The 25,718-nt window shown below is 40.2% G+C and overlaps 1 protein-coding gene across 5 annotated transcripts; it reads left to right on the top strand.

The window, feature by feature from the left end:
* The first annotated feature begins 1,735 nt into the window (after positions 1-1,735).
* Positions 1,736-25,659, top strand: LOC114871193. 5 transcript variants are annotated; one of them, XM_029176800.2, is made up of 15 exons: positions 1,736-1,931; positions 1,997-2,506; positions 2,587-3,107; positions 3,170-3,508; positions 3,698-3,818; positions 5,040-5,271; positions 5,353-5,402; positions 5,807-5,930; positions 6,004-6,084; positions 15,622-15,707; positions 16,072-16,159; positions 18,440-18,612; positions 20,969-21,942; positions 22,034-24,721; positions 24,793-25,659. In XM_029176800.2, the coding sequence occupies exons 10-15, from the start codon at positions 15,656-15,658 to the stop codon at positions 25,054-25,056; spliced, it is 4,239 nt and encodes a 1,412-aa protein (XP_029032633.1). In that variant the 5' UTR covers positions 1,736-1,931; positions 1,997-2,506; positions 2,587-3,107; positions 3,170-3,508; positions 3,698-3,818; positions 5,040-5,271; positions 5,353-5,402; positions 5,807-5,930; positions 6,004-6,084; positions 15,622-15,655; the 3' UTR covers positions 25,057-25,659. The 5 variants fall into 5 exon arrangements, 3 of the variants coding, with proteins under 3 accessions (XP_029032633.1, XP_029032630.1, XP_029032629.1); XM_029176797.2 differs by having other exon boundaries at positions 3,693-3,818; XR_003788533.2 differs by lacking the exons at positions 1,736-1,931; positions 1,997-2,506; positions 2,587-3,107; ... (4 more) ...; positions 5,807-5,930; positions 6,004-6,084 and adding an exon at positions 8,294-8,556 and having other exon boundaries at positions 24,793-25,272; positions 25,438-25,659.
* Positions 25,660-25,718: the final 59 nt, after the last annotated feature.

Raw genomic sequence — 25,718 nt, 5'->3', positions numbered from 1 at the left:
TTCACATGGCGACTTCCCGAGTATATCTTGGATAAATTCCATTAGTGGTCCGATGTAAAATAAAATAAGACAAAAGTTAGATTCGACAACACGAACTGCCGTGTTACGGCGTATCCGTATCCTGTTTTTGGCTTAATTTTATATGGAGGTTAGAGGGAACACGATGACAGCGATGATACGTAGATTTTTCCTCCTACGGGATCGTAACCAAATTTTACCCAATAATAAAAAGAAGGTAAAATAAAAAATTTAAAAGACTCTGCAGCGACGTTGATAAACGGCTTAGGAGCGTTTCGTTGCATCCTACCAAAGCAAAGCAGAGACGACGATATTAACATATATTAATAAGCAAGATTGGTATCTCTTTTCGAAACTTGTCTTTTTATCGAAGTCGTGAAACTTTTAATTATACATATTGAAAAAAATTTACTCTCAAATTCCATGAAAGTTATCTCAAATTCGACTCTTTCTTTCTACTTTCTCGATAGGATTTTGGGAGTGACAGTGTTCCTTTATTTATTTTAGAATTTTCGAAGAACCCTAGAATCTTCGAATGTTGAGGGGGCTAAATTTGATTAAAGCACTAGGTAATGGATACCGAACAAACGTCAATGTAACAAGTAATTGATCATAATCAATGCGGCAATTATTCGTGGAAATAATGGTTGAGAATTTGCTTTATCTAAATGATTTACGGTATGCTATTATTCAACGGAGAACTGCATTCAATCAAAAGGAAATATATAGTACATACATATGTGTCTTTTCTATTATGGTTAAAATGTTGTCAGAACCTAAAAGTCTTATTCGATTAGAATGATTTAGCCGTTTCTGTTTCAGTGGATCTGTTTCGCAAAAGCGATTGCGCGATTGCGCGATCGGTGCCATCGTGTCACGAGGGGGACCGTTCTGTATAATCGATCGTCTGTGCGATCGATTTTATGATTTATGTAATCCGATGGTTTTTCGCCGGTGCAATAACCCGTAACTTAGTAGCGGCCTTGTCACAGTATTTACCCGGGTAAAACACAGAGCCCCGAGTTAAGAAGTTCGGTGTCCTTGCGGCCAATCGCTCGTCAGTTATTACCGTCTTTTCCAGAATGCGTTTCTGCAATCCCTCGAACGCGATTGCAAAACTTCAATTGCGTCAATAGTTTACCATATAATAACACTATGCAGATTTAACCCTTCTGGGTTTCGAGTATCATCAAGGACGTCGTCGCTTCTTCGGGGTCACCCTCTGTATACTCTGTATACTCTGTATACACATCAGTCATTTTCACTCATTTCCATCGATGCGATAAGAAATTATTTATTTATTATTAATAATAACAGTATAGAGGGTTGGAAATTTCATGAAAAAAATGTCCAATCTAAATATTAAAATTTATCTTGATGACAAAAATGACTGGCAGACCTAAATAAAGTGATTTAAGTGACACGGTGACGGAGGCGTTAACGATTCCTAATTGAACTGAACGCGGTTTCAAAGTTGCAGACGTTTCTCAATCCATGCCATAATATTTACTAAGGTTGCATAAAAAGAGTAGCAAGGAATTATTGCTAATATTTAGTTCCTTGAACTATCGCAAGAAGGTAGTAGCCTTGAATAGATGTTTATTCATTGATTTACAACTATCGTAAATTCGTGAGTAAACAATTGATGAATATCTTACAGTTTGCGTATTCTCATTAGACTGGTACGGTTTCTGCCTAATCATGTTCGAGAAACTTAGTGTAATCCTCTCTTGGTAAGATTAATTTCATTTCATTAGTCATCAGTCAGTCTTCTTGTTACACACGTATCTTTTGTAAGATGATTGAGGGTTCGATGTAATTATCGGTGAAAGCACCTGTACGTTTTGATCAGGATCTAACGATGAAAAGGAAGACGTGCCTCGAGAAAGTGTATTTAGGGATTGAATGACCTGGTTCGTTGAAATCGAATAACCACGTAAGTACATTCCTGTACATAAGGAAATTGTGTTCATTTTAGGAGAGCGCAGAGGGTGCAGAGGGTGTACGAAAGTTCAACACGTCTGCGATCATTAAGGACCAATCTCCTATGGAAGGAATGGAAGGAATGCGTCTCTTCTTTTCTGCGGCTGGTAGAGTTGCAGCCGCGCCGGGTTGTGCAACAGACCACGTGTCTTGGGTCCGTTGTGTCGGTGATGTTGGAGCTAGAGCTAGAGGAACACACGTTGACTAATGCAACGAAGATGCATCTCTGCTGGGTTACAACGTCGGCCCCTAACCGTCGCGTCGCGTCGTTGTTCGGTATGGATATTATGAAACAAACAAGGATGTCTGCGGCGGAAAGCGGGTCAGTGCACGGTTCGTTTGTCTTACGCTTGGTTCCTGGATCGTTTCACCTCCGCCATCTTGCTTCTGTTTTCTTTTTGCTCGAATTATCGAAAAACGGCAAGTCTACACACACGGTTCAAGATGGACTTAAGAAAACTATCCTGCACGTGTGATATTGATTTAAAATTTTCTAAATGGCAATGTATGTATGTTTCGCAACGAATTATGCTAAATTTGTTATTCAAAATACCTATCATTAATGTCTGATATTTACATTTGAAGGTTCTTCGTAAAATTAAAGCCAAATTGCAACATTAGTATAATACATTAAATGTATTATTATGCAACGTTCGGATTATAAATCTCCGTTTCCTGGGAACAGAGAAATTTCGATGTTTAATTAAGGACAATCTCGAGGCTAGAAATATTTAACGAGTGCCAATGATGATCTACATAAAAAAAAGAAAAAAATCGTAAACGAATCCATTAGCGAATCGAATCGAAGAGAAAAAAATGTGAAAAAATGAGTTTTCCCTTTCGTACCACGAGAGCGGAGACATGTGATCGATTGAAACGAGAGGTCCAGAGATCCTTACGATTGAAAATAAACTGCGTCCTTGCGCGACACAAGCCCGTGTGATAGAATTCCTTCGAGAAGGTATTGGTCCCTTTCCATTTCAACCAGATATGTTCGACGATAGCTGCGACTGGACTAAACATTTTCCTCATATGTGTTTGCGCTTTGCATTCTGTCACCAAGAATATTAAGTATATTAAGACCGTCTCCCAGATCGTGTCATTAGGTAAATTATATACATATATTAGGTAAATTTGCTCGATAATTTTCTAATCGCAATGATTTCAGGATATCCGATTTATTGCAGCTTGATGCTAATTTCGTAGCTTATGCATCAGTTTTTCAATATTAATGACCGATTCTCGATGACGTACATTAGCAGCAAAAAATATTGGATCTATCTATAGAGAAACAAAATGGGAATTTTGAAATACGTCATTTTGTTTTTTATTTGCTAGCTTACAAATGAAAAGAAAAATTCTAACATCAGTGTCGTATATCTTTTCAGATTTTCTGTGGATTCGAATTCTGTGCACGACAATCAGACTTGCAAGTGTCTTGATAATTTATTAACGTAATGTTAGCGAACGTCCTACTATATGTATGTGAAAGAATGTTTACACCCACGTAGGTACACGTTATGCATGTCTAATATAATCGTGATGCAGTTCTATGAAAACGATAGAAATTGATGTACGATGTCGTTCGTTCGTTCGTTCGTTCGTTCGTTCGTCTATAAGAAGAAAGAACGCTTAATTAATTTGACGTGCAAAATCAATCGACGCTCCTTTTATTTACTGCTGCATTTCAGAATAGTCATCCTGGCGTAACGAGATGTAACGCAAGCGAGAGAAAGTTGTTATGTTTTTAGCGCATATTACCTACGATATTTAACCGCGTTGAATGACCAAATCTCTACAGACCGGCAAGTGCACAGGTACATACATACAAAGTACGTTCACGGCCTTCGATCTCAATCTGGTAATACTTTAAGATACTTTTTTTTAATAAATGCCTTTTTAATCGCTATTTTAAATTTGATTATATTTTCTCGCGCTTCCATGAACTTGAAAACTGGAGCGAAAATATGATAACGATAACAATTATCTCAATAATTGAAATTACTATAATTCTTTTAAAATAAAGAAACACCTAGCAGTTATGCAGTAACAAATTTAAATCGAAATATTCTTAGAAATCCATTAAATACAGGAATATACACGTTCTTTTTCTCGATAATCCTTGTTCGACAAAAACGATTGAAATCGCAGGCCCACAGTGAGTCAAGTTTATTTTTAAAGACACAGTTCCGTTTGACAGACCGACCACCACCACCGGTCGAAAGAATTCTTAAAATGTGCAGCTCGCTTCCGTTTACGAATGTTACGGGAATTAATCAATGATGAATTAAAACCTTGAACCGATTTCGATCGTAGACGACGAGTTGAAGGATATTTTATACAATCGCGTCTCTAAATGTTCGATGGGTGAATTTTGTAAACGTGATACGTTTCCCCACGTAATATCACGATACTAGTCTCTTTACACGGCTGGTACTAGTTTTTCACTTGTACCAATTCATCCCTAAACCTAAGCGCGTGACCGTAAATGACACGACGCGACGTGACGAAAAGTATCCCCTCCTGTATGCTTGTCACACATCGGAATTGCTTATTGAGTAATGCTCGCTCTTACTCTCGCTGTTGATACGAACCCGTATGACACACTGACATAAAAATCGACTTATGGTAACTACTTCTCGTAATATGCCTGGTGGGGGTAGATCTGGAAGAAGAAAATGAGAAATGTTCTTGAACGGTATTTTCCCGTAAATGGGATGCATATGATACCGAATTTTATGAATTTTTTAAATTCTTACAGTTAGTCTTACCTAAGATATCTTTTGAACCGAGGTTTCAATTTTTCACCAAGGTACTATAATAGTTTTTTATAGAGAATAAAAATACGCTTCGATCGAGGTATAACCCAAGTGTATATTTCGAATAAAAATTTGTAATATTATATTATGCCACTTTGTGGCACATCTTCCTGTTGTGCTCGGAGTGCAAGTAACCTCGAAAAAACGACCTTTCGAATTTCACTGGAACACCGATGAAATTTCTGTCTCACTTCTCTTGCTTCTTTTCCTTTTTTACAGCTGCCAGTCAGATCGCAGTCATTGCTGCTGTTAGGTTTGCAAATTAAACGATTCGGCCAGAGAAATTTTGGAACGACATGTTGTTAAGCAGCATCGAAATATAAAATAATTCTTAATTTTGAATTTTCAAGAGATAATTTGCATAACAGATATCATCAATTTTATATTGCATATTCTATACCGACTTTCTGTTACCAAATCGTCACATTACGTATGTACATATTCGGAAAAGGTAGGACATATTAATAACATTTATTAGTATGGTAATTACATGTTAATTTGGTTGTTAATTATGATTGATTATGATCCATAGAAGCGTGAGTGCTGTCATCTGGAGTCACTGGATCAGTTATTCCCTTCAAGGTATAAAAATGGCGTTCAAGAAGTTGAACATCTGAAAAATAAAGCCTCAGATTACAAAATGTTAAGGGATATTCACCTGAAGAAATAGAAAGCTGGTAGTTTTCTGGAATATTATGGTTATACATATATCGTTGCAATAATTTATAAGCGTTGATCAGTATTCGAATTTAAAGGTGGTGCAAATTAATGCAGAAGGAGAAATTTCAGATGACCATAAAATTCAAATTAAATTAGGAAGTGAACGTTCTTGTTTTTATTTATTTTTATCTTGTTTTTATCTTGTCTTCATTTATTAAAACATTCGTGTAAGTAATGTTGAAATTAAATGAAAAGGTCGAAGAAATAAAATAATTTAGAAAAGTTTCGAAAATAGACGCAAGCTTTCATTCTCATTTTTTTTCCAGAATGTGACGTAATGATTGACACGATTTTACCTCTTGATACATTATTAGAATGCGGAAACGATTGATGAAGTGTGCGCCGCGCCGAGTAATATTTCATTACTTGGAGCTATTTATAAATTTAATAGTAAGTACGATATAGAAAAATATTTAAGCATCTGATTAATCAGAACTCGCAGAAATTCTTTTTTCTAATTTAGGCTGAATTTTAAAACAGCCCAACATCCAGCTTCACCCCTCCAATTGCACAGCTTTTACCCTAAATGTCAGTTTCTTCTCTGGTGAGTATGAGTATTTTAACAAGAATGTATACATATATTTTTAATATTACATGTAACGCATCACATCCTTAGCTGTTATTAATCATATGATGAAAAAGAGACAGGAAACATCTGGGGCCTTTCTTGTTTCTCTTTCAACAACACTTTCACTGTGTCCCGTGACTCTGATCCCCTTGCTTCCCTCTTCGTTCTTGTCCTCCTTACAAGAAGCTCTTGCAAGTGAAAGTTTCGACCACTCTCGTCCTCGATTTTTCATAAGAACCATGGTCAATAATTTTCCCGATACCGATGGAATGAGGAAAAATAGCAGCGAGCCATTTTCAAGATCAGCTTGGACGATCGTGAGCGGTCGATGAATTCGGAAGCTTCAGCTTCAGCTTCAGCTTCTTATCGTTAGACAAACCATTTATCTAGGACTATTTTTCTCGATTTCTTTTTCTTTTTCTTTTTCTTTTTCTTTTATCGGGGTCGTATACGTCCTTTTAGCATAAAAATCGATTTTGCAACATTATTGCCTACCCAACTACATTTGGAATCATGTGCTCGTCGCACTTTCCGATCATTTCCCTCGGATCATTAGAGGCGTTTACGTAATAAAATTCACAAAGTAGCATTTCTGAAAACAGAGTAGATATATCGAAGGCGGAAGTAAAAGTAAGAAGGAAATGTGGTGTTCGAAGCTTTAAATACAGCCGGTATTTACTATATGTATAGGTATTCTAGAGCTGACAGTCAGTTTTGTTTTAGAATCTATCATCAGGTTTCACCTTAGAAAATGCCTAATTAACCATCTATGGAAACGTGTTACTGATAAAGCTGTAACGTTACAACACCTATGACGTAAATTAGCCAATCATTAGCTGTAAAGCAATGAAATATCGACTGTCTAAACGATTTCCGATTCGCTAACGAAATCAAAGTTTCTCCACGAATGAAAGTAGAATTGCAAGCAGAATGTCGATTTATATTCAGAGGTCAAGGTCACGACGTGGCATCACCACCGAAATAATCAGAATCTCTTCGCGCGTTCCACTTTATATCTTTCGACGACCTCTTTCGATTAACGAAAGGTTGAAACAATTGTAGCCGAATGAAATTGACGGTGTGAACGGTATGGTGTAAGATACATACATACATAGATACATCGTTGGACGATCCTTACGCGCGACGCGACGATCACATGACAATTACGACATTCTATTCTGATCGGCGCGATTCTCTGATTCGTTTTCTGCTTCTCAGAATTTTTCTCATCCCTTTTTACTTTGACGCACCCCTCTTCTTCCTCGTCTCCTTTAGAAGGATAGGAATAAAAAATTGAAGAAACAATGGACAGAGAAGAGAGAGGCATAGGTGCATCGCCCTCCGGTATAACGGAGTATTGTTCAAACAACTCAGCGGTGGAGTTGTTGGAAGCAAATGGCGGAAAGATTTTTTTAGGCGTATCGTATTAAATCCATATTAAATCTGTCTTGAAGATCAAACTGGAATTACATGAGAAGAAGAGTAATCTCTGTTGAAAATCGGGTGAACCGTGCTGGTATCATTAGGTTCCTTCCGCGTGGTGCTTTCGCCGTCGTTCCATTCTCCGTGGTTGCAACTTGTTCCACTCGGGGGTTTTCTTCGCACGTGACACGATCCGCGTCTCCTCCTTCCAGTTCACTTTCCGTCTCTGCCTCATCCAAGTATCTCTTATAAGAACCTCTCGTTTTTCACGTGACTATATAGTAGCATCGTCTCTTTCTCTTCTCTAGGATGCAGTTGCACATAACATAGAGAAGAGAAGTTCTAGCAATCGTCTATCCTCCCTCCTGCTCCTTCTTAGGATCGTCCTTTCCCTCTGAAAGAGTAATTGCGGAGCATCGTGCTTTCTCTCTCTCTCGCTTCGATCACTCCTCCTCGTTGAATGTACGTAACACCAAAGGACCCGTCGAGTCGCATCGCATCGTCTCTTCTCTGTTGCAGAATTTCGTTTATCCTTATTCGTTGCTCTCTGTTCGACGATCGGTAGTCTCGTAAGAGTGTCCTCGTTTTCACGTGACTGAAGAGTCTTATCTTCTCTGTCGTAGCCAACCACGTCGGTCTCTCTTTTTCCTGCTGGCACTCGTGACTCGTCGACGGTCTTCGCCGGTGCCTCTCGTGGCACCTCTCGCTTTCACTCGTTCGTGTGAAGAGGCTATCGCGGACCCCGAGTCCCCGAGAGCTCAGTATCCGCCGGACCGTCGCCGCGTGGTTCGATGTCGTGCACATTCACACGGCTTATAAGTACATCGTTCTACATACCTAAGTGCATCGTTCAACAGGGAAGTGTTTCATTTCTTTTTCTTTTTCTTCTTCATTTTCTTTCTTCGATCCTGTAAACGTTCCATGATCGTTTTCGCGATCAAACAGCCGACTCCTTAGAGATCTATTCTCTCCGCCAAGTGCTGCTCGATTGACGGATCAGGGAACGATGAGGCTCCACTCGCTCAGGTATGAATCTCTTGGAGGAAATTGGGTTTAACACGTTTTCATTGCCACCGCCGAATGGAAACCGACAATTGGTTAATTGTTGAAATTTTAACATTGATATTACCTTCTCCTCTTTCTTTTTTTCATCGAAAAAAGGCTGCTATTGTGCTGCTAGTAGTTAACGTGTTAGGATACAGAAATTCTCCGGTTTCATCATTGTAAGCCGCGTGTAATCGAGATATTTTTGTCGGTGGCCGCTCGTGCGTGCGACGAATAAGAATTGGATGTAATCCACCGGCCGGACAGGAAGTGACCGTTCAAAAGTGAAAGTTAACGTATTCGTTTTTCGAATTTTCGAGCCACGAATCGGCTCAACCCTTTCCCTGACAGATCTTCGATAACGTTATTCCCTTATTTATCTTCTGTTCTTTACGTTCTCCCCTCAAAACCAAGAACAAATGGTGCACAAGCCTCCTTCTCTTGCACCCAAGTGTACCGATAAACGCCTATTGTGTTACGTCGACTTTGTTTCGATAGAAGAAAACAGCTGGCCGATAGACCCGCATAATGGAACTTAGGCGTATACAAAAGTCACGGAAAGTCGTAAGAAAGTAATTATTTTCCATTACCATTCAGTGGAGAGAATAGAATTGCACACGTAATATCTATAAATGAGTTATTCTCTTGCTTTCTGTTGAACATTGAAGAAAAAAAAAAAAAAAAAAAAAAAATCGTAAATGGATTTTCCTGGTGATTATCATCCATCGATCACCGTAATTGAGCCGTTTCATTGTGATTGCCACGTAATGCTTTCTTTCTATTCGTTAGAGTTAATTGTGTTATTAATCGTTTCAAACAAATGGGCGATGAGATTGCTCCGAAACTGGAGGCACTTGTTTCGAAGCTGCGCCGTCAAGTGATACGAACTACTATTAGTCAGACCCTAACGACTTTGTACACAACTACTGGAAATGGTTCAGGTTGACCGCCGCGCCGCAGTAGATACGGCCGTGCGTAGTACGGCACACTTTGCTGGGATGCTCTACTTGCTCCGCGCTTAAAGAATTCTTAATTATGAAAATAAGCGTGGACGTTCATTTTGGCATTTGCATTGTTCGACAGTTCGAACTTTCAACATTTACCACCGATGTTTTCATTGCCACGCATTTGCGTATAAATCGTACAAATCAACAGATCGTAAAAGTAGCGATTGCTTGATTAAATAAGGGGAATTCACTCGAATCACACAACTTTCCTAGTAATAAATTTTAATAACGAGCATGCTCAGCCATGAGAAACATAGTGGCATGATTTCAATTAGCTGTTTATTATTTCAAGGAAAACATAATGCAAAATGTAGATAGGAAGTTTATTTCAATTGTCATCTTTCGATTAACACAGAATTCATAGATAATTAGTAGAATTTTTGTTAGAAATAGAAAGTAATTGTAAAAGCAAAGATTGATAGAAAAATCATGCATGAACGTTCACGGTGAAATTTACACAGTCTGCAGAAAAATATTGAATCTCCCTTGAGACACGCCACTCTTCTCATTGTCAGAAATGAAATAAAGAAAAATTAAAGAAAAATTTAAAATTCATTAATGCTGCTCGGTGAAAAATATTTTCGGTATTTTTATTCGTTCGTAAGTCTGTTGTTTTCACTTATTCATTAATAATTAAGTATGCATTTATAAAGCAGGAAGTGTTCAAGGTATATTTAAGCGAAAGTTACCTGAAATTGAATAAAAGATGAGATTATTCAGCAAATCGATGGAATTTCAACTATAGAATATCCGTAAATTCTTTAATAGATAGATAGATAGATAGATAGCTCGATCAGCTGTTTTCTGTCGTTCTGCAAGTCGCCTCCTGATTCTTGCTCGCTTGTATCTGCAGAACCAAGTCCCATATTGCAAAACGGTAAAGGACTTATCGGTTTCGTTGAACGTGGAAAATTGATTGGGCGCGCTACTGATACCGCGAATGCAATAAATACGATTCCATGAAACGATTAACCATCCATCAGAAAAAGTTACTTTGTGCAAGCGTGCCATTTAACCGCAGAGATCCCCGTTTGGCAAGCCAGTCATTTTTTCTCCACTTTGTCGTCGAGTGGTTTGAAAATTTCCTGTCACGACCACCAGTGAAACTAAGGACACGACGATCGAACAGAGAGACACTCGAAGGACGTTGCCCTCGTCTAAGGATGCCTGTATTTACAACCGTGCTGAATTCACGGTAGAACGAACACGTGCATTATTAGGTTACTAATCGTCGTAACGTTTTCTTTATATAGGACGGTAACCGTAACGCGACTGCACGAAATGCAGCCAGCTTGACATTAGTAGATAAAGGTAGAAATGATTCCACGAGTCGTTCAAAGCGACCTTAAAATTTTTCAAATGTCTCCATTTCCAAAAGCAACTCATAGAACAGGTGCGCAGACAAAGTTTAGCCCTGAAAGAAACTAGGTCGCCCCATATATTCTTGCAAAGCTTCTTATCTGGATTTCGATAAAAATTCATTGACCGTAGAAAAAAAGGTAATATCTCTTCGGATAAATATAACAGTAGGTATGTACTTCTCGAGAAACGAGAGTGGAACGTGTTACTTTCTCTCTCGAAACTACGGCCCATGAAGTGTTGACTCTCTTTTATGTTGATGTACCTGGATACTCGGTGATGGTGGAATTACTAGGAAAATAAAAAGAACGACGACGCGCGAGCACGGAAAATTGTGACAAGGTTAATACACTTAATTCCTGCTTTCACCATCCCATCGTGTCTAAGTACCTCGGAGAGATTCGATCCTGATATCTTTTAGATTATCCTGATGAAATCCGGATGTCCTGCTATAAGTACCGTGAAAGATTCGAAATTGATCGAAATTGATCGAAATCTTGCTACATTAGAATTTCTATTATTCGAGAAAGAAATGTTTTAAGGAGCAACGACTTGTTTCTGGATTATGAGAAGAAACTGGCAAAAAAGTTACGTAAATTATTGTCACGCTTCTACCTCTGCATGATTACGGTAAGAAGCGTGCAAAAACGAGGATAACGATGTCATATAGATGAGGAAGTCAAGGAGAACGAGTTACCAGCAATCTTTATCTTTCTTGTTCGCAATTTTAGGACGTTTTCTAATTTTAATACTTTCTCTCCACACTATTCTTGTATTCTCGATGAATAATTACTAAAAATTCTAATAGTTGAAATTCCCTTTTCACTATTTCGGTGTAGAGTGTCTTCCAATTAAATTCCATATAAGAAAACAACGTTTACATAATAGTCCACGTGGTCGCATATGTGTACAAATGAAATATCAAAGAGATCAATTTATCGGAAGATATAATTGAAAAAAAAAAAAAAAATATAGCAGTTGTTGCAAGTTGAAGATAAGGTGAATAGAAGAAGATTCATCAGTGAATCTGATATTGTTCACCCTGTATACTTTAGACCTTCCTACGTAACTTCTTTACGGTAAAACGAATAAGTACCATTTTTGTACCAGCGCAGCGGGTAGAATTTTGGCAAGTGCACGCGTTTAGTAAGTAGTAGAGTATCGTAATCACGCCGACCTTCGATATCACAGTATAGAAAAGCGGTGTCCGTGTTGAACGGCACGAAGCCGCTTTTCTCATGGGCAAACGTGTCCGGCGACTCTCGACCAGTGTCCCAGAAGCACTTTCACCCGTGGACACTTCCTCGGCATAGCAGATTTTATTCCTCGTTTATCGCCCAAAGGAACGTCCGACCCTCGTGTTCGTTCACCAGCTCGCTCTTTTCCCGTAAAATCCCTAGAGAAAGAAGGAACAAGGTCGCGGGACTATTGTGCAAATCTTTGTGTAACTGAGCTTTCCCAATATGTACTCTTCGACCGTCATTATATACAATGTAGCAACGGTTCCCTTTACGTGGGTGATTTAAAATGGTACACTTTAGCGCAACGAGAATCAGCGGGAATCTAACTTAAAAAGTAACTTTATCTAATCTGGAGCTAAGGATGAATAGTGAGACGAATAATTCAATTGATAAAGCTTAATGGATAAACTTTCAGTCCATCTAATAAAACATTCTCACCGAAGAAATGTGGATGAGAAATGTGGCAAGCTGGTCGAAAGTGTACAGAGAAACGTTCCCCGGCTCATAAATATTTCATCTTTCCCTCTTTTATTGAACTGTGAATGGGCAATGTTATTTAGAAGCTATAAAAAGCGTTAATTAAAATGCCCTCACAGTTCTCAAAATATACTCACTCTGGAGAGAGATACTTTTGTCTACTCGATACATAAAAAAGAAAAAAGAGAAGAGAAAAGAGAAAAGAGAAAAGGGAAAAGAGAAAAGAACAAGATCTAATAGACTTACAGAGACGGTATCAGGGTAGCAGGTTACCGATGGACAAACTTATCTTCTATGACATTAATTTTTTGGCTGTCAGCCTGATGGAGAGGCACGTGCGTAGCGACGAAGAAAGATTTCTCCAGTTTCCGTTGACCCACTGACACTGAATCACTGGTGTTCGTGTACGACTTGGAGGCAAAAAAATAACTTGGTGTCTGTCTGTCTGTCTGTCTGCTCGAAGCCAGCTCTTTATCATTTAATTTTCAATTTTCCATTTACCCCTATTACGAGATTTACCTTCAATTTTCATTGACATTCGCTAACATCAGCTTGACCTAGCCTAATGTAAACGTAATGTAAACCTATCACAACTTACGACAAAGATCTCAATAATTTAATGATCAAATCCTCGTTAATTGAAAAGTGAATAATTGGTGCAAAGGGAAACGAGTAATTGTAATTACAATTTTCTTTGCGTAAGAACGAAAAACTCTCACTAACAAGTTAGTAAGCGAAGCATGAAACACGAAGAAAAACAGTTTTTCTTAATCAGAAATGTTACGTGGGAGATAGTGAATCGTGAAAATTATACCGGGAAAGGTAAAAACGAGGAAATAGATTATCCTTCGCTTGCGTTCTCTGACATTGAATCGCGCTCATTCGAACGGCAACGAACGTTTTACGCATCGCTGAGCAAACTAGCGAGTGGTCATTCAATGTGGCGAAGGTGAAGAAACTAGAAAAAATGTAAGAAACTTGACTTTGAATAACCAAGTAGCTCCGATAGAGATTTTATAGGTCCCATCATATCGGTCGCGATGTGTCAATATATTGTAATTAGCATTCTAACGTGTTAACGAAGCATACCTATTATCGTGTATCGTATCTGACATAATTTCCAGTCACAGCATTAAACTTACTTGCTATTCAAACGTCGTTAAAGTGACAAATACATCTTAGAAACGTCTATTGTCCTTAATTCGCAGTATTAGAATGTTGGCGAACGATGCATAGATACGAAGAAAAAGACAGATTATATCCGTTGAAAGCGTAAATTGAATCCGGAACACGGTGTTAATATAATCATCCATATTCAGTGGCATCTTGGTGCGTGAGTTTTCCCACGCACTTGAGCATTTCCATAGAAACAAACGGCATGGCTCGAACGGTTCGAAGGAAAAATAACGAGTCTTTATTAAACAGGTTCTCTTTCTTTCCAGCGACTTTCTTACGCTTTCGAAAGCCGTGAAAGGAATTTCATGTTGCCACTCGATAACGGTCGATACTTTAATTCTGTCCGCTTTCGTGTTCCCTCGATGAAAATCGAGCCTTTATTCCGCTGTGAAAACCACGAAAAATTACGATCAAAGGGGGACCACCAATCCCGATCCACCTAGAATTAGGATCGTTTCGCGTCAATCGTGTGTCTGGTTCGTTATACATATGTAGATCACGTTTGAAAATTATAATTATTCAATTATATGTATAATCTACAATAATTAATCAAAGTATTCTTATCATTCGGATACCGGTGCGTGGTTGAGAACGACTGACTAAAGTGGAATTTTTTCGAAAGTGAACCGGGTGTGTAGGTGATCGTAAGTTGCTTGAGAGGACCGAGGAGGATCTCGAAGAGGAAAACATCGATTACGAAGTAATCGTTGACCTTTCGATCCATAATCGTGCCAGGTCTTTCATTATTCCCTTTTCTTTTTATCTGCTCCATTCTTTGTACACCTTTACTTATTACTACATATTGTTATTAAATGTAATATTTAAATTTTTCTTTTTCAAATTTTCTTTCTTGCAATATCACCCGGTGAGATTTATCCAATACACTCTGGGATATTTCGCAACGAAAGATCTATTCGAAGGAAGGAAAAAATTCTTGGACTCGATGATCGAGAGAATCCGTTCGCTGCTCTTGATCTTTCATGGCCTTTCTTTCTCTCTCTCTCTCTCTGTACCATTGGATCTCTGTTACTCTCGCAGAGAAAGTATGTGTAGTTAAACGGAGACATTCATGAAATCGCATACTTGAAGATTTTCAAGATACATTTGGAAGCTGAGGAATCCTTGCTCATCCCATCGTCCCAGTAAATCTGTTACCAACAATAAATGTCAACTATAACTGCACAAGTGTCCTATCGATACTCTTAATACACTGTAGCTAGTTTTCGAATTGACATTTTCTGTCAGTGTTATTTTCTATAAAAAAGAAATTTCTCGTTTCACATTAGGAATATATTAACACCAGAGCCCACGGTGTTTACTGGATGATTCTGCAGAATCATCCCACTCGTGATCTTTATGGTATTACTGTATTGAAAATGATTCAGCATCTCAAGGCCATTTCTCCAACAACCATAAATACAGTTATACACAAACGATGGTTTCTTTTATAATTTCGCTACGAGCAATAACTTTCTCGGCAGATTTAAAATGGAGAGTGTCCACTTTAATGAGTACAAAAAAACAAGAGACACTGTCTCTAAACGTCCTTGAACGACCTACTAAATTTAGTATAATAATAACTGTCTTCGCTAGAACGTCGGTTTCTTAATGAAGCTGCTTGTACATAGTGAATGAAACTTTATTTCACAATCCTTCTTGAAGATACACTGTATGATATTTAATCCTGACTATAGAGTACTATAGCGAAGTTCCCGACTAGTTTTTTACTTTACTTTTACTAGATACAAATATATTATTTTCTAACTGCAATCAATTTTATGTTTCAGGTGCAGCTTAGCACTGCTATCCACCATAGTTCTTATGACATTAGCAATTACCACTACGACGACACTTCATCAGTTTGACATTTCAGGTGAGCAAATAATATCCTTTCAGTTTAGGAAATTTCAGTAACCAATTATTATTTCTTCTGTTTTGTTTTTTTTTTTGTTTTAATTTTAAATAATTAAACTTTACATAAAACGGTTACATAATATTCATAAACTTCTGAAAACGTTACACGAGTTCACACGTTGGTTAAGATCGGTTCTGACCTTTGCAAAAACTCGCATTTGCATCTTTTATTGCTGTTTTTTTAATACATTCAGAATTATTTTGGGATTTATTTAACCTTTAAAGCCAGTTAGTAAGCGACTTGAGAATTTTATTGGAAGTAAGCCGTGATGATAAGATTCTGTTATGTTATTGTTAATTACGAAACGATGTTTTATGCGCAGATTATTTGTACGGGGTGGATATAGATTTGCAAGCAAGAGCGCGTGCAGGAATCGAAGCCGAAAGATTCACGTACCAAACGAGAGCTAGGTGAGTCTTGAAACATTTAAGAGTGATAGAAAAAGAGAAAAAAATGCACAGCTAATCTGACCTATCGGTTAACAACATTCTGGAGCATCATGTGACTTACAATTAGCCTCCTTACAATGCTCCATACAATTCATTTTTACATAATATCTTTGAACAATCAGTGGGCAAACTGGTCGGTGCAGAAAGCGAATCATGATTACAGTAAGTTATCTCGTGCTTCTGTTACGAAAATCTTATTCATCGTCTAAAAGAAATGGCAAATTAACGCTACTGATTAAGCAACGTTCAGCTTTCAAAGAAGGCCAACACACAGCCACGTGCGTTTCCCTTTAACGAGCCACTGCTCATTACATACTGCTTAACACCATATAACAGTTCTTATTAACACAGCTGTATCGTAGAATTTTTAAGAAATTTATTTCGAGTACAGATGAATTTTAATATTGGTACCGGACGGAAAGACTCCCGGAAAGACAGAGGGAAAAATTTCCAAGTCCCAATTCATCAAATAGTCTTATAATATTTAGCGTAGTCAAAGTCGGAAGTACTTGTTCGGTAGATCTGTTTACAATTAAAAAATTAAATGTTTCTTTGTTATTTTGAAATTGTCGATGATACGATATGGTGGTGAGAGAGTATCAGGAAATGGTGCAAAGTGCAAGTAAGTGTACGAAGTAAAAGGAGAACGTTACGAAGCGAAAATAGCCATTGAACGTACTGAAATTTCTTGCTGCAGGAGGGACGTCACGAGATTCGCATGCTCGCCACCACAGTCACAGACCATCCTTCTTGCTCCATTTTCTTTCTTTTTTCTCACCACACCGTTACAAACTTTTACTTTCATGGTCGAGAAAAGGAGAGTCGATTGCGCCGCGTCCTTCCGTGGCGACAGGCATTTCAGCCACGAGGAAGGTTTCTCGTCCGACCATTACCATCCGACCGCTACTATCTCCTTTCCTCGACCTCAAGAAGGTCGCTGGCCGCTAACTCGCGTCTTAGCGATTCTTCTCGTTTTAGTTGTCACTTATAAAGAAGTAAGCAAATCTTGAAAAAAAGTTGATGCGATATCAATTATATCAATTATATCAATTATATCAATTAGCCTTGGCACGAATTCTATTAACTCGTTCCAACTAGATCATTTTTCAAGCAGAAAAGGTAGATATGTGATAAAAAGCGAGTAATAAAGAGTTAATTTGCATTTCTAAAGCTGCTAGAGAATAAAAATCTGTTTGGTCATCGATTAGCAGAAGATTCGTTGAAAAACCACGTCGAAGAAATTCAATCAAACGACGTTGAAAGAACGAAAGAACGAAAGAACGAAAGAACGAAAGAACGAAAGAAAGGTAATGTTTCTTTTAAAGGAAGAAACACAGTCTGGAACTGGTAGTTGGCGGTTGTTACTATCACCATCGTGAAACGTTCACCAAGATCGGCTTCCTTCCTGTTGCTGCTCGATCAGGCATTCCGTCCGACTCATCAGCGATTTCTTGCTCTTGAATGCCTTCTCTTTTTGCGCCCGATAGAAAGCCGTCGCAACGGTTGTTTTAATTGCAAGGGGCAGGGTCACTTTTTACTCCATTCATTTCCGTTTCTATACTCCTTTCCAGGGGGAACCGGCCGAAGCGGTCCAATTAATCCGTCCACGATTATTGCATCGTTGAAATGAATCGAATTTTCAATTAACACTTTTCACTTTCAAAGTAATTTTCAACGTCTCAAGATATTTTGTAAATACTAGACAGGCAAGTTCATTCAACTCTCACCTTGACCTTAAATTAAATAACGTTCCATCCATGAATTTTCGAAAAGAAAAATATTACAAATCGAGAGACGATCTGCTCGATTATTCTTTGTTCGCAGAGAACTGTAATCCCTCTAATTCTAATTCTAATTCTAATTCTAATTCTAATTCTAATTCTAATTGATACAGCTTCCAGTATCTGATACAATGTCAGATATTGTTCCGGCAAAGTAATTTGTACGTACATAACAAGCAATATTTAACTGTGCGAAAGCAATTTGATTTATAGACATGCACACGCACCATAGACAACTTCTTATTGTTGGAGATTTTACAAGGCTCGCATGACTCACGCGTGAATTATACTTCCTCGTTAGCGATGTATCATGAACCGTTCAGGAAAAACATTTTCATTCCCATTTTTGCATCAATTTTTCTCGTCATTTCTTTAGGGAAGTACCTAAGTTGTAGAAGCTGGAAGAGATTATTCTCTTTTTCACAAGAATAAGCTAAGAGGAATTTTATTGATTTTTCAGATACGAAAATAGGCCAGCATCAGGCGAGGCTCCATGTAGGATCAAACCGGATAGACCTTGCCCGCCAAGCAAGTATCGAACGCCTTCCGGTACTTGCAACAATGTCAGACATCCTGTTTGGGGAGCTCGGGGTGCACCCTTTTTGAAATTATTGCCAGCTGCATACACTGACGGTATATTATGATTGAATTACATATTTATTTGTTTTTCAACGATCGCTTTCTATTAACTTATTGCAAATCTATAATGTAGCTGCTGTTCAAGACTCTATTTCATAGAGTCTGCTTCCGGTATTACTATTTCATTTGCTATTCTTTTTTCTCCAAGTACGAAGGTTGCATGGATTGATTTATATGAGAATGCATGATATAAATTAAAATCGAGAGGGAAAATGAAGGTTGTGCATCTTATCTGTACATTCGCGATGAAATCAAGCTTCTACAAGGAAAATTCAATATAGGGGAATCCCCAAGATCGAAATTTTCACGATATTAATCACGTTACGCGATGTATAGACTGAACGCTGTGAAAGAGTTAGGAAGATTATCGATGACAGACATTCACCGATCGATCGCGTCACTTCCCGTATCGAGAAAGGAAAGTGAAAATTGGGACGAGCTAGACGCACGAGCTCAGATCCATTTTGAAGAGTGTTGGCATACTCGCAAGGATTAGAAAAGGCGAATTAGCATGCTAGAGGAGCGTCGAGCCAACGAAATAGAGAGTCATTGATTGCTTCATCGCTCGAGCGAATAGTAAGCAACTACCTACAGCCTCTTATCGTTAGTTATACGTTCGTTTTTAAACCAGATCGAGTCTTGGAAAGAAAATTTCTTAAAATCATCTCTCAATATTGTATAACAGACGAAAATTCGCGAATTTTCCGAATTTTCCGAATTTTCCGAATTTTTGGGGGTTTTTTGATTTTTTACACCTACTATAATATGTGCCTCATTAATAGAAATATCTCTGTTTTTTATTTCTTGATAAATTTAGGACCATCTTATCCGGCTGTACCCTTAACAAGGAAATATTTATACAATATTACATCCAACGTACCTTTACTTGCTTCTATCTAATTTCTATAAATCAATGTTTCATGAAACATTAATGACAGAAATGAAAGTGTATATCTTTTAGGTAACGCGATATTCTGATAATTATTCATCTAGGAAGTATATTTGTTACGTAATTGAGCGAAATTTGTAATGCGTCAATTAAAAGTAGAAGTTGCATAATTTTGTCGGAGGTTCTATTCGAAGAAGAACGGCAGTTGGCGTCTGTGTTGGACGAAAAAAAAAAAAAAAAAGCAAAAAAAAAAAAAAAGAATCCAAACGAAGATACGAAAGTGAAAAGCGCGAAGAAAGTAACTCAGGTGTTCCGGCCAGTGGTTCCCCGATCGTGTCTTCCGACAATACCGACGATGAATTAGGGTAGGATGAATAGATGTATTGGAAAGTATTGGAAATGGGTTTAAAATAAAACTTGGCTTTGTACCGATTTTAGAAGATTTTATTTCTGTGGCTGGGAAGGAGGACGTCTGTACTATACGAATGACAGAGAAAAAGTGAAGCAAAGTCGACATCTGTACTGTGTTTATGAGCCAGGCATAAACCCCTATGGCATAAACAGTTTCGATCCGATGCCATCCGATCGGTTTTACTTTTACTAATAATACAAAGGACAGTGCTTCTCGATGCACGATTCGTTTTTGCCAGCACATTATTTAAATGAAATAATTTAAGAAAAAGACATGGAATTGACAGTCCTAATTAAACGGCCTACACGAAGGTTTGCACAACGTGTTTTGCAAAGATATCATTCTAAAGGGTAAAAGGTGCGCTGTATCGTGGCAACCGCAATAAGAAGGATTTATGAATAAGCAAAAGTCTCGTACACGTTTACGGGAATATTTAAATGGCGAGTGTTCCCATGCTTGTCTCCACAAATGCACATGAATCAACTTAATTAGGGGCAAGGACGGAACTTGTTAAAATACTTTTAGAACAGTTGGCCCGTTTTTTCATCGTTAGACAAATAAATATTTGCGGGAATCGTCGTCGTAAATCAGCGTGGCTCGCCAAAACGGAGGCTAACGCGAACGCGAACGCGAACGCGAACGCGAACGCGAACGCGAACGCGAACGCGTCGATCGTCAATCGTCGAATCGAAAGATGACGATTACCACCGCACCGTATAGAAAGGAATCGGTGTGCAATTCATTGTCAGCCTACTTAAACGCGGCAATCGTCGAATACGGATAGCCATGTGTAACCATGACACAGAATTTCGACACGTATTGCACATTTCGAGGATCTGCTGCCCCTTCTTCCTCCGGATAATCTGAGTCATTCTATGCAACGTTAAGTAAATAAAGTTTTATAGGTGCCTGTGGACATTTATATTTTCTAGCATTTTTTGTCGACGGTTTAAGGGGTGAAGTGTAATAAAAATAAGAATCTTGTTGCGGATATCCTCTGTTCTTTTTCCATAATTACGAAAGCTAAAGACGGCTTTAATTTCCACCAGGTATCGCGAGTCCCCGTCAGTCGTTAGGCAACCACGTGCTTCCGACGCCTACGAAAGCAGTGTCGACGATGATCAACCACCTTCGTCTTTCGCCGGAGACTCACGAGGGTTTGACCAGTTTATCGGGCGTGTGGTCGGAATTGGTGCTGCAGGACATCGCATCGACGGTGCACCCAACACGGTCGAACCAAGGAAACTTTTGCTGTTCCGAGGGAAACAACAGGCATCCGGAATGTTACGAGATCCGTGACGAGGATGGCGGATGCAGCGAGTATTGGCGATCGGTGCCAACTTTGACCGTGTACAAGTGTAACTTTGACACCAGGGAACAGATGAACGGTGCATCCGCTTATTTGGATGGTTCCCATATCTACGGGGCAACCGACGAGCAGTTGCATCAAATTAGAATGTACAGTCGAGGGAAGGTGGACGTGTCCGCGTGTGAAATGTGTAACAAGACGGAGGATCAAGTTTTGGGAACGATGTACCATGCCCTTTTGAACGAGCACAATCGGATCGCGGAGAAGCTCGCGGAAGCGAATCAACACTGGGACGAAACGAAGCTGTTTCTGGAGGCTCGTCGATTGGTCGTGGCTCAGATTCAACACGTCACGCTGAACGAATACGTGCCGAGCATTCTTGGGGAAGGCGCTCGAACAGATGCCGAACTGATGCCGGTGACGAACGGATTCTACAGACAGTACTCCTCGTCCAACATCCCAGGCACGTACGACGGTGTCGCGTTGGCGGCTCTTCGCGCTCTCACGTCGCTTCGTACACATCGGATGATCAATGATGCCACGCGCCTCGAGGACCACGTGATCACCTCGGCGAATCGCGTAAGCCTCGATCTAAGCGACTCGACTTTCGAGCCCCGGTTGCACGCGAACGCGCGGCTGGTCCACGTGGCTCGCGATCATGGTATTCCCGGATACATCTACTTTGTCGCCGACTGTTCTGGAAACAATGTCACGGTAAAGTTACTTTCTTTCTTTCTTTCTTTCTTTCTTTCTTTCTTTCATTCGTTTCTTTCAAATCTCGATATATTTTTCTTTTCTTCCTCAGATTCAGAATTTCAAGGATTTGGAACGCTTCATGCTGCCCGTGCACGCAAGATTACTGGAATCCATATATTCCCTAGTGGAAGACATAGATCTGCTTCTAGGTGGAATTTTGGAAATTCCGACCAAGGGCGTCACGGTGGGACCAACGTTCGAGTGCCTTCTCAGAAGGCAGTTCATCAAAATGAGAAACTCGGATCGATTTTGGTACGAGAACGATATACCTCCTTCGGGATTGAACGCGGCTCAACTGGCTGAGATCAGAAAAGTTTCGCTAGCTGGTATCCTCTGCGCCAATACGAACATTCAGAGGATCCAACCGAGGGCATTCATCCGAACGGATCCCTACTTAAATGCTAGAATAAACTGCGATCAGTACTCTGCTTTGGATCTAACCCCGTGGAGAGAAGAGCCTCTTCCGGAACCGGTGAGAAAAGAAATAACCAGAGAACCTGTTACATCCGAATTCATTCCTAATCTCAATCCGAGCGTGATAGCTGCTGCGGTGAAGAAGGCGGAAGCAGATTTAATCGAAAGAAAACAGCTCGAGTACAATTCGTGGTTGGAACAAAGGATAGCGGATCCTAAATCACCAGCAGGTACAGCGGCTAGCTTCTCGAAAGCCAACAAAGATGCTCTGCTATTAGCCAATTCGTCGATCGTCTACGAATTGGCTACCAACGAAATCCTGAACGGTATACATGGACTGAGACGTAGGAGACGACAAATCTTTGACACTACGGACAACGTCCTTGGCTTTCCCAGCAACGACTTTTCCGATCTGCTGCAGAACGTGGATATATCTGGATTTTTATCTCAGAAGAAGCCAACGAATCACGAAGAAGTTGAATGTCCGGTAGACGATAGCCCCTGCGATCCAACGAGCCCGTACAGAACCCTCTCGGGTCACTGCAACAACCTCCGAAATCCTAACTTGGGAAAATCATTGACCACCTTCGCAAGATTACTCCCTCCCGTTTACGAGGACGGCGTATCGAAACCCAGAAGCACGTCGGTCGCAGGGGCACCTTTACCCAATCCAAGAGTCGTCTCCACGGTCATTCACCCGGACATCTCTAACCTCCATAACCGGTACACGCTTATGGTGATGCAGTTTGCTCAGTTCTTGGACCACGATCTGACGATGACCCCCATTCACAAAGGTTTCGCTGAATCCATACCGAGCTGTCGTTCGTGCGACTCACCTCGTACAGTTCATCCCGAGTGTAACCCTTTCCCGGTGCCAGCTGGCGATCATTATTACCCAACGGTGAACGTTTCGTCCGGTGCACGAATGTGTTTCCCTTCGATGAGATCTCTGCCAGGGCAACAGCACTTGGGACCCCGGGAACAGATAAATCAGAACACCGGTTTCTTGGACGGTTCGGTGGTCTACGGTGAGAACTCGTGTATCTGTAACGTGCTGCGTGGTTTCAACGGACGTATGAACATCACTCAGAGCCCGCATCGAGGAGGAAAGGACCTTCTGCCCCAGTCGGCCACCCATCCAGAGTGTAAAGCCAAGTCTGGATTCTGTTTCATCGGTGGCGATGGTCGTGCATCGGAACAGCCCGCGTTGACTGTCATGCACACCATCTGGGTACGCGAGCACAACAGACTGGTAGAAAGCTTGAGGCAGGTGAATCCTCACTGGGACGGGGAGAAATTGTTCCAACAGACTCGTCGTATACTCAGCGCGATGTTGCAACACGTTACCTATAACGAATTTCTACCAAGGATCCTTGGTTGGAACGCTGTTACTTTGTACGGACTGAAACTTTTGCCTCAGGGTTACTACAAGGAATACTCTCCTACTTGCAATCCCAGTGTACTCACCGAATTCGCCACCGCTGCCTATAGAATCGGGCACTCGCTTCTGAGACCGCATTTACCGCGAATGGATCGCAACTATCAGAGCATCGAACCGTCCATATTACTGCGAGATGGATTTTTCGATCCGGACGCGCTCTACCAGCAAGGCATGTTGGACGAAATGATACGAGGTCTGGTGGCTACCCCTATGGAGACCTTGGACCAATTCATTACCGGCGAAGTAACTAATCATCTGTTTGAAATACGTGGTATACCCTACTCTGGAGTGGACCTGGTCGCGCTCAACATCCATCGTGCCAGGGACCATGGAATACCGTCTTACAACAATTACAGAGCACTCTGCAATCTAAAGAGGGCGACGACGTTCGAAGACTTGTCGAGAGAAATGGCGCCGGAAGTTATAGCCCGTATGAAACGCATATACGCGTCTGTCGATGACATCGACTTGTTCCCTGGTGGAATGAGCGAAAGACCCCTCCAGGGTGGACTGGTAGGACCGACGTTTGCTTGCATAATAGCCATACAATTCCGTCAATCGAGGAAGTGCGATCGTTTCTGGTACGAGACCGATGATCCAAACATTCGATTTACCGAACATCAACTGGCAGAGATTCGTAAGGTCACTCTGTCGAAGATTATGTGCGAAAACATGGACGAGCACAACGATATGCAGCGAGCTGCGTTCGATTTGCCCAGCAATTTCTTGAATCCCCGAGTACCTTGCAGCTCTATGCCTCACATGGATCTGTCCGCGTGGCGAGAAACGAGGCACGGCTGTCAAATCGGTGGAAGAAACGTTGCCTTAGGGGAGTCAGGTTTCCCTACACCGTGCACCAGCTGCGTCTGTACAGCCGAAGGCGTACGTACTCTTGCTTTCTTTCATCTCTCTCTCTCTCCTTTTGTCATCAATTTATCATTTGCTTTTTTCAGACTCAATGCGCTTCTCTGAGGATCACGGACTGTAATCAGCTTCTACGCGAAGCTTCTCGAGAAGCGATTTTGCGCGACGACGTATGCACAGCTCAGTGCGGTTTCGTTTTGGCAGCCACTGAAGCTACCTCGAGACTTCAACAATTCACGACACCGGCCAGCTTTCCTGGTTTCGTGCAACACAGGAACAGTTTAAGAAGCGTGCCGACGCCGGTTTCCTTCAATGGCTTCAAATTGCCAGACCTCTCGCAATTCGTAGGCTGAATGAAAAAGTCGTATCGGTACTCGTTGCTTATCTTAACTATCACACGCAAGACTCATTGTCTTCCTTCGCGTGAAACTACACAATGACAGTGAGGTTTAGTTATCCATTTAACGAGCTGCGCTCATTATCGATAACTAAACTGTACAGAAACGTTTTGCGTGTGCTCCCCACTCGTACCGTACAATTTCAAACATCTTCCCGATGAGAGGTCAAGTGTATGTAGATACTCGTAGTATCGTATTCGAGTTTACCTGAAATTATCGTTTCAAGTACGAACGTCGTCGTTTTAATCGTTTTAACAACAAATACCTCTCATCTTTTACTCGTTACGTTTAGTAGTACTGTTACTTGATAGATTATAAGAAATATTTAATTTACAGATGATGTGCTCTGAAAAAGTGTAATCAGGTCAGTACACGACCACGGTGCCTTTGTATAAAGCTGTCATTGCCAGAAAATATTGAAGGAAATATTTGTACAGTGATCTCGTGGTACACGATTGCAGTGCGAAGACAAAGAGGACTCTAACATATTGTCATGGTATTTGCTAATGTTGTATCATTGTTAGGAAGAAGAGGAATGAGAGCGATCAAATGGATGTGAGTGATATATGTGTTTTAAGGAATTGCACTGGTATTGTTCCAGGCAAAATATTTTTCTA

Source organism: Osmia bicornis, chromosome 11 (assembly GCF_907164935.1).
Source record: "Osmia bicornis bicornis chromosome 11, iOsmBic2.1, whole genome shotgun sequence".
Classification (NCBI taxonomy): domain Eukaryota; kingdom Metazoa; phylum Arthropoda; class Insecta; order Hymenoptera; family Megachilidae; genus Osmia; species Osmia bicornis.
Note: the sequence above shows the minus strand (reverse complement) of the source record. Positions and strands in the feature narration are given on the sequence as shown.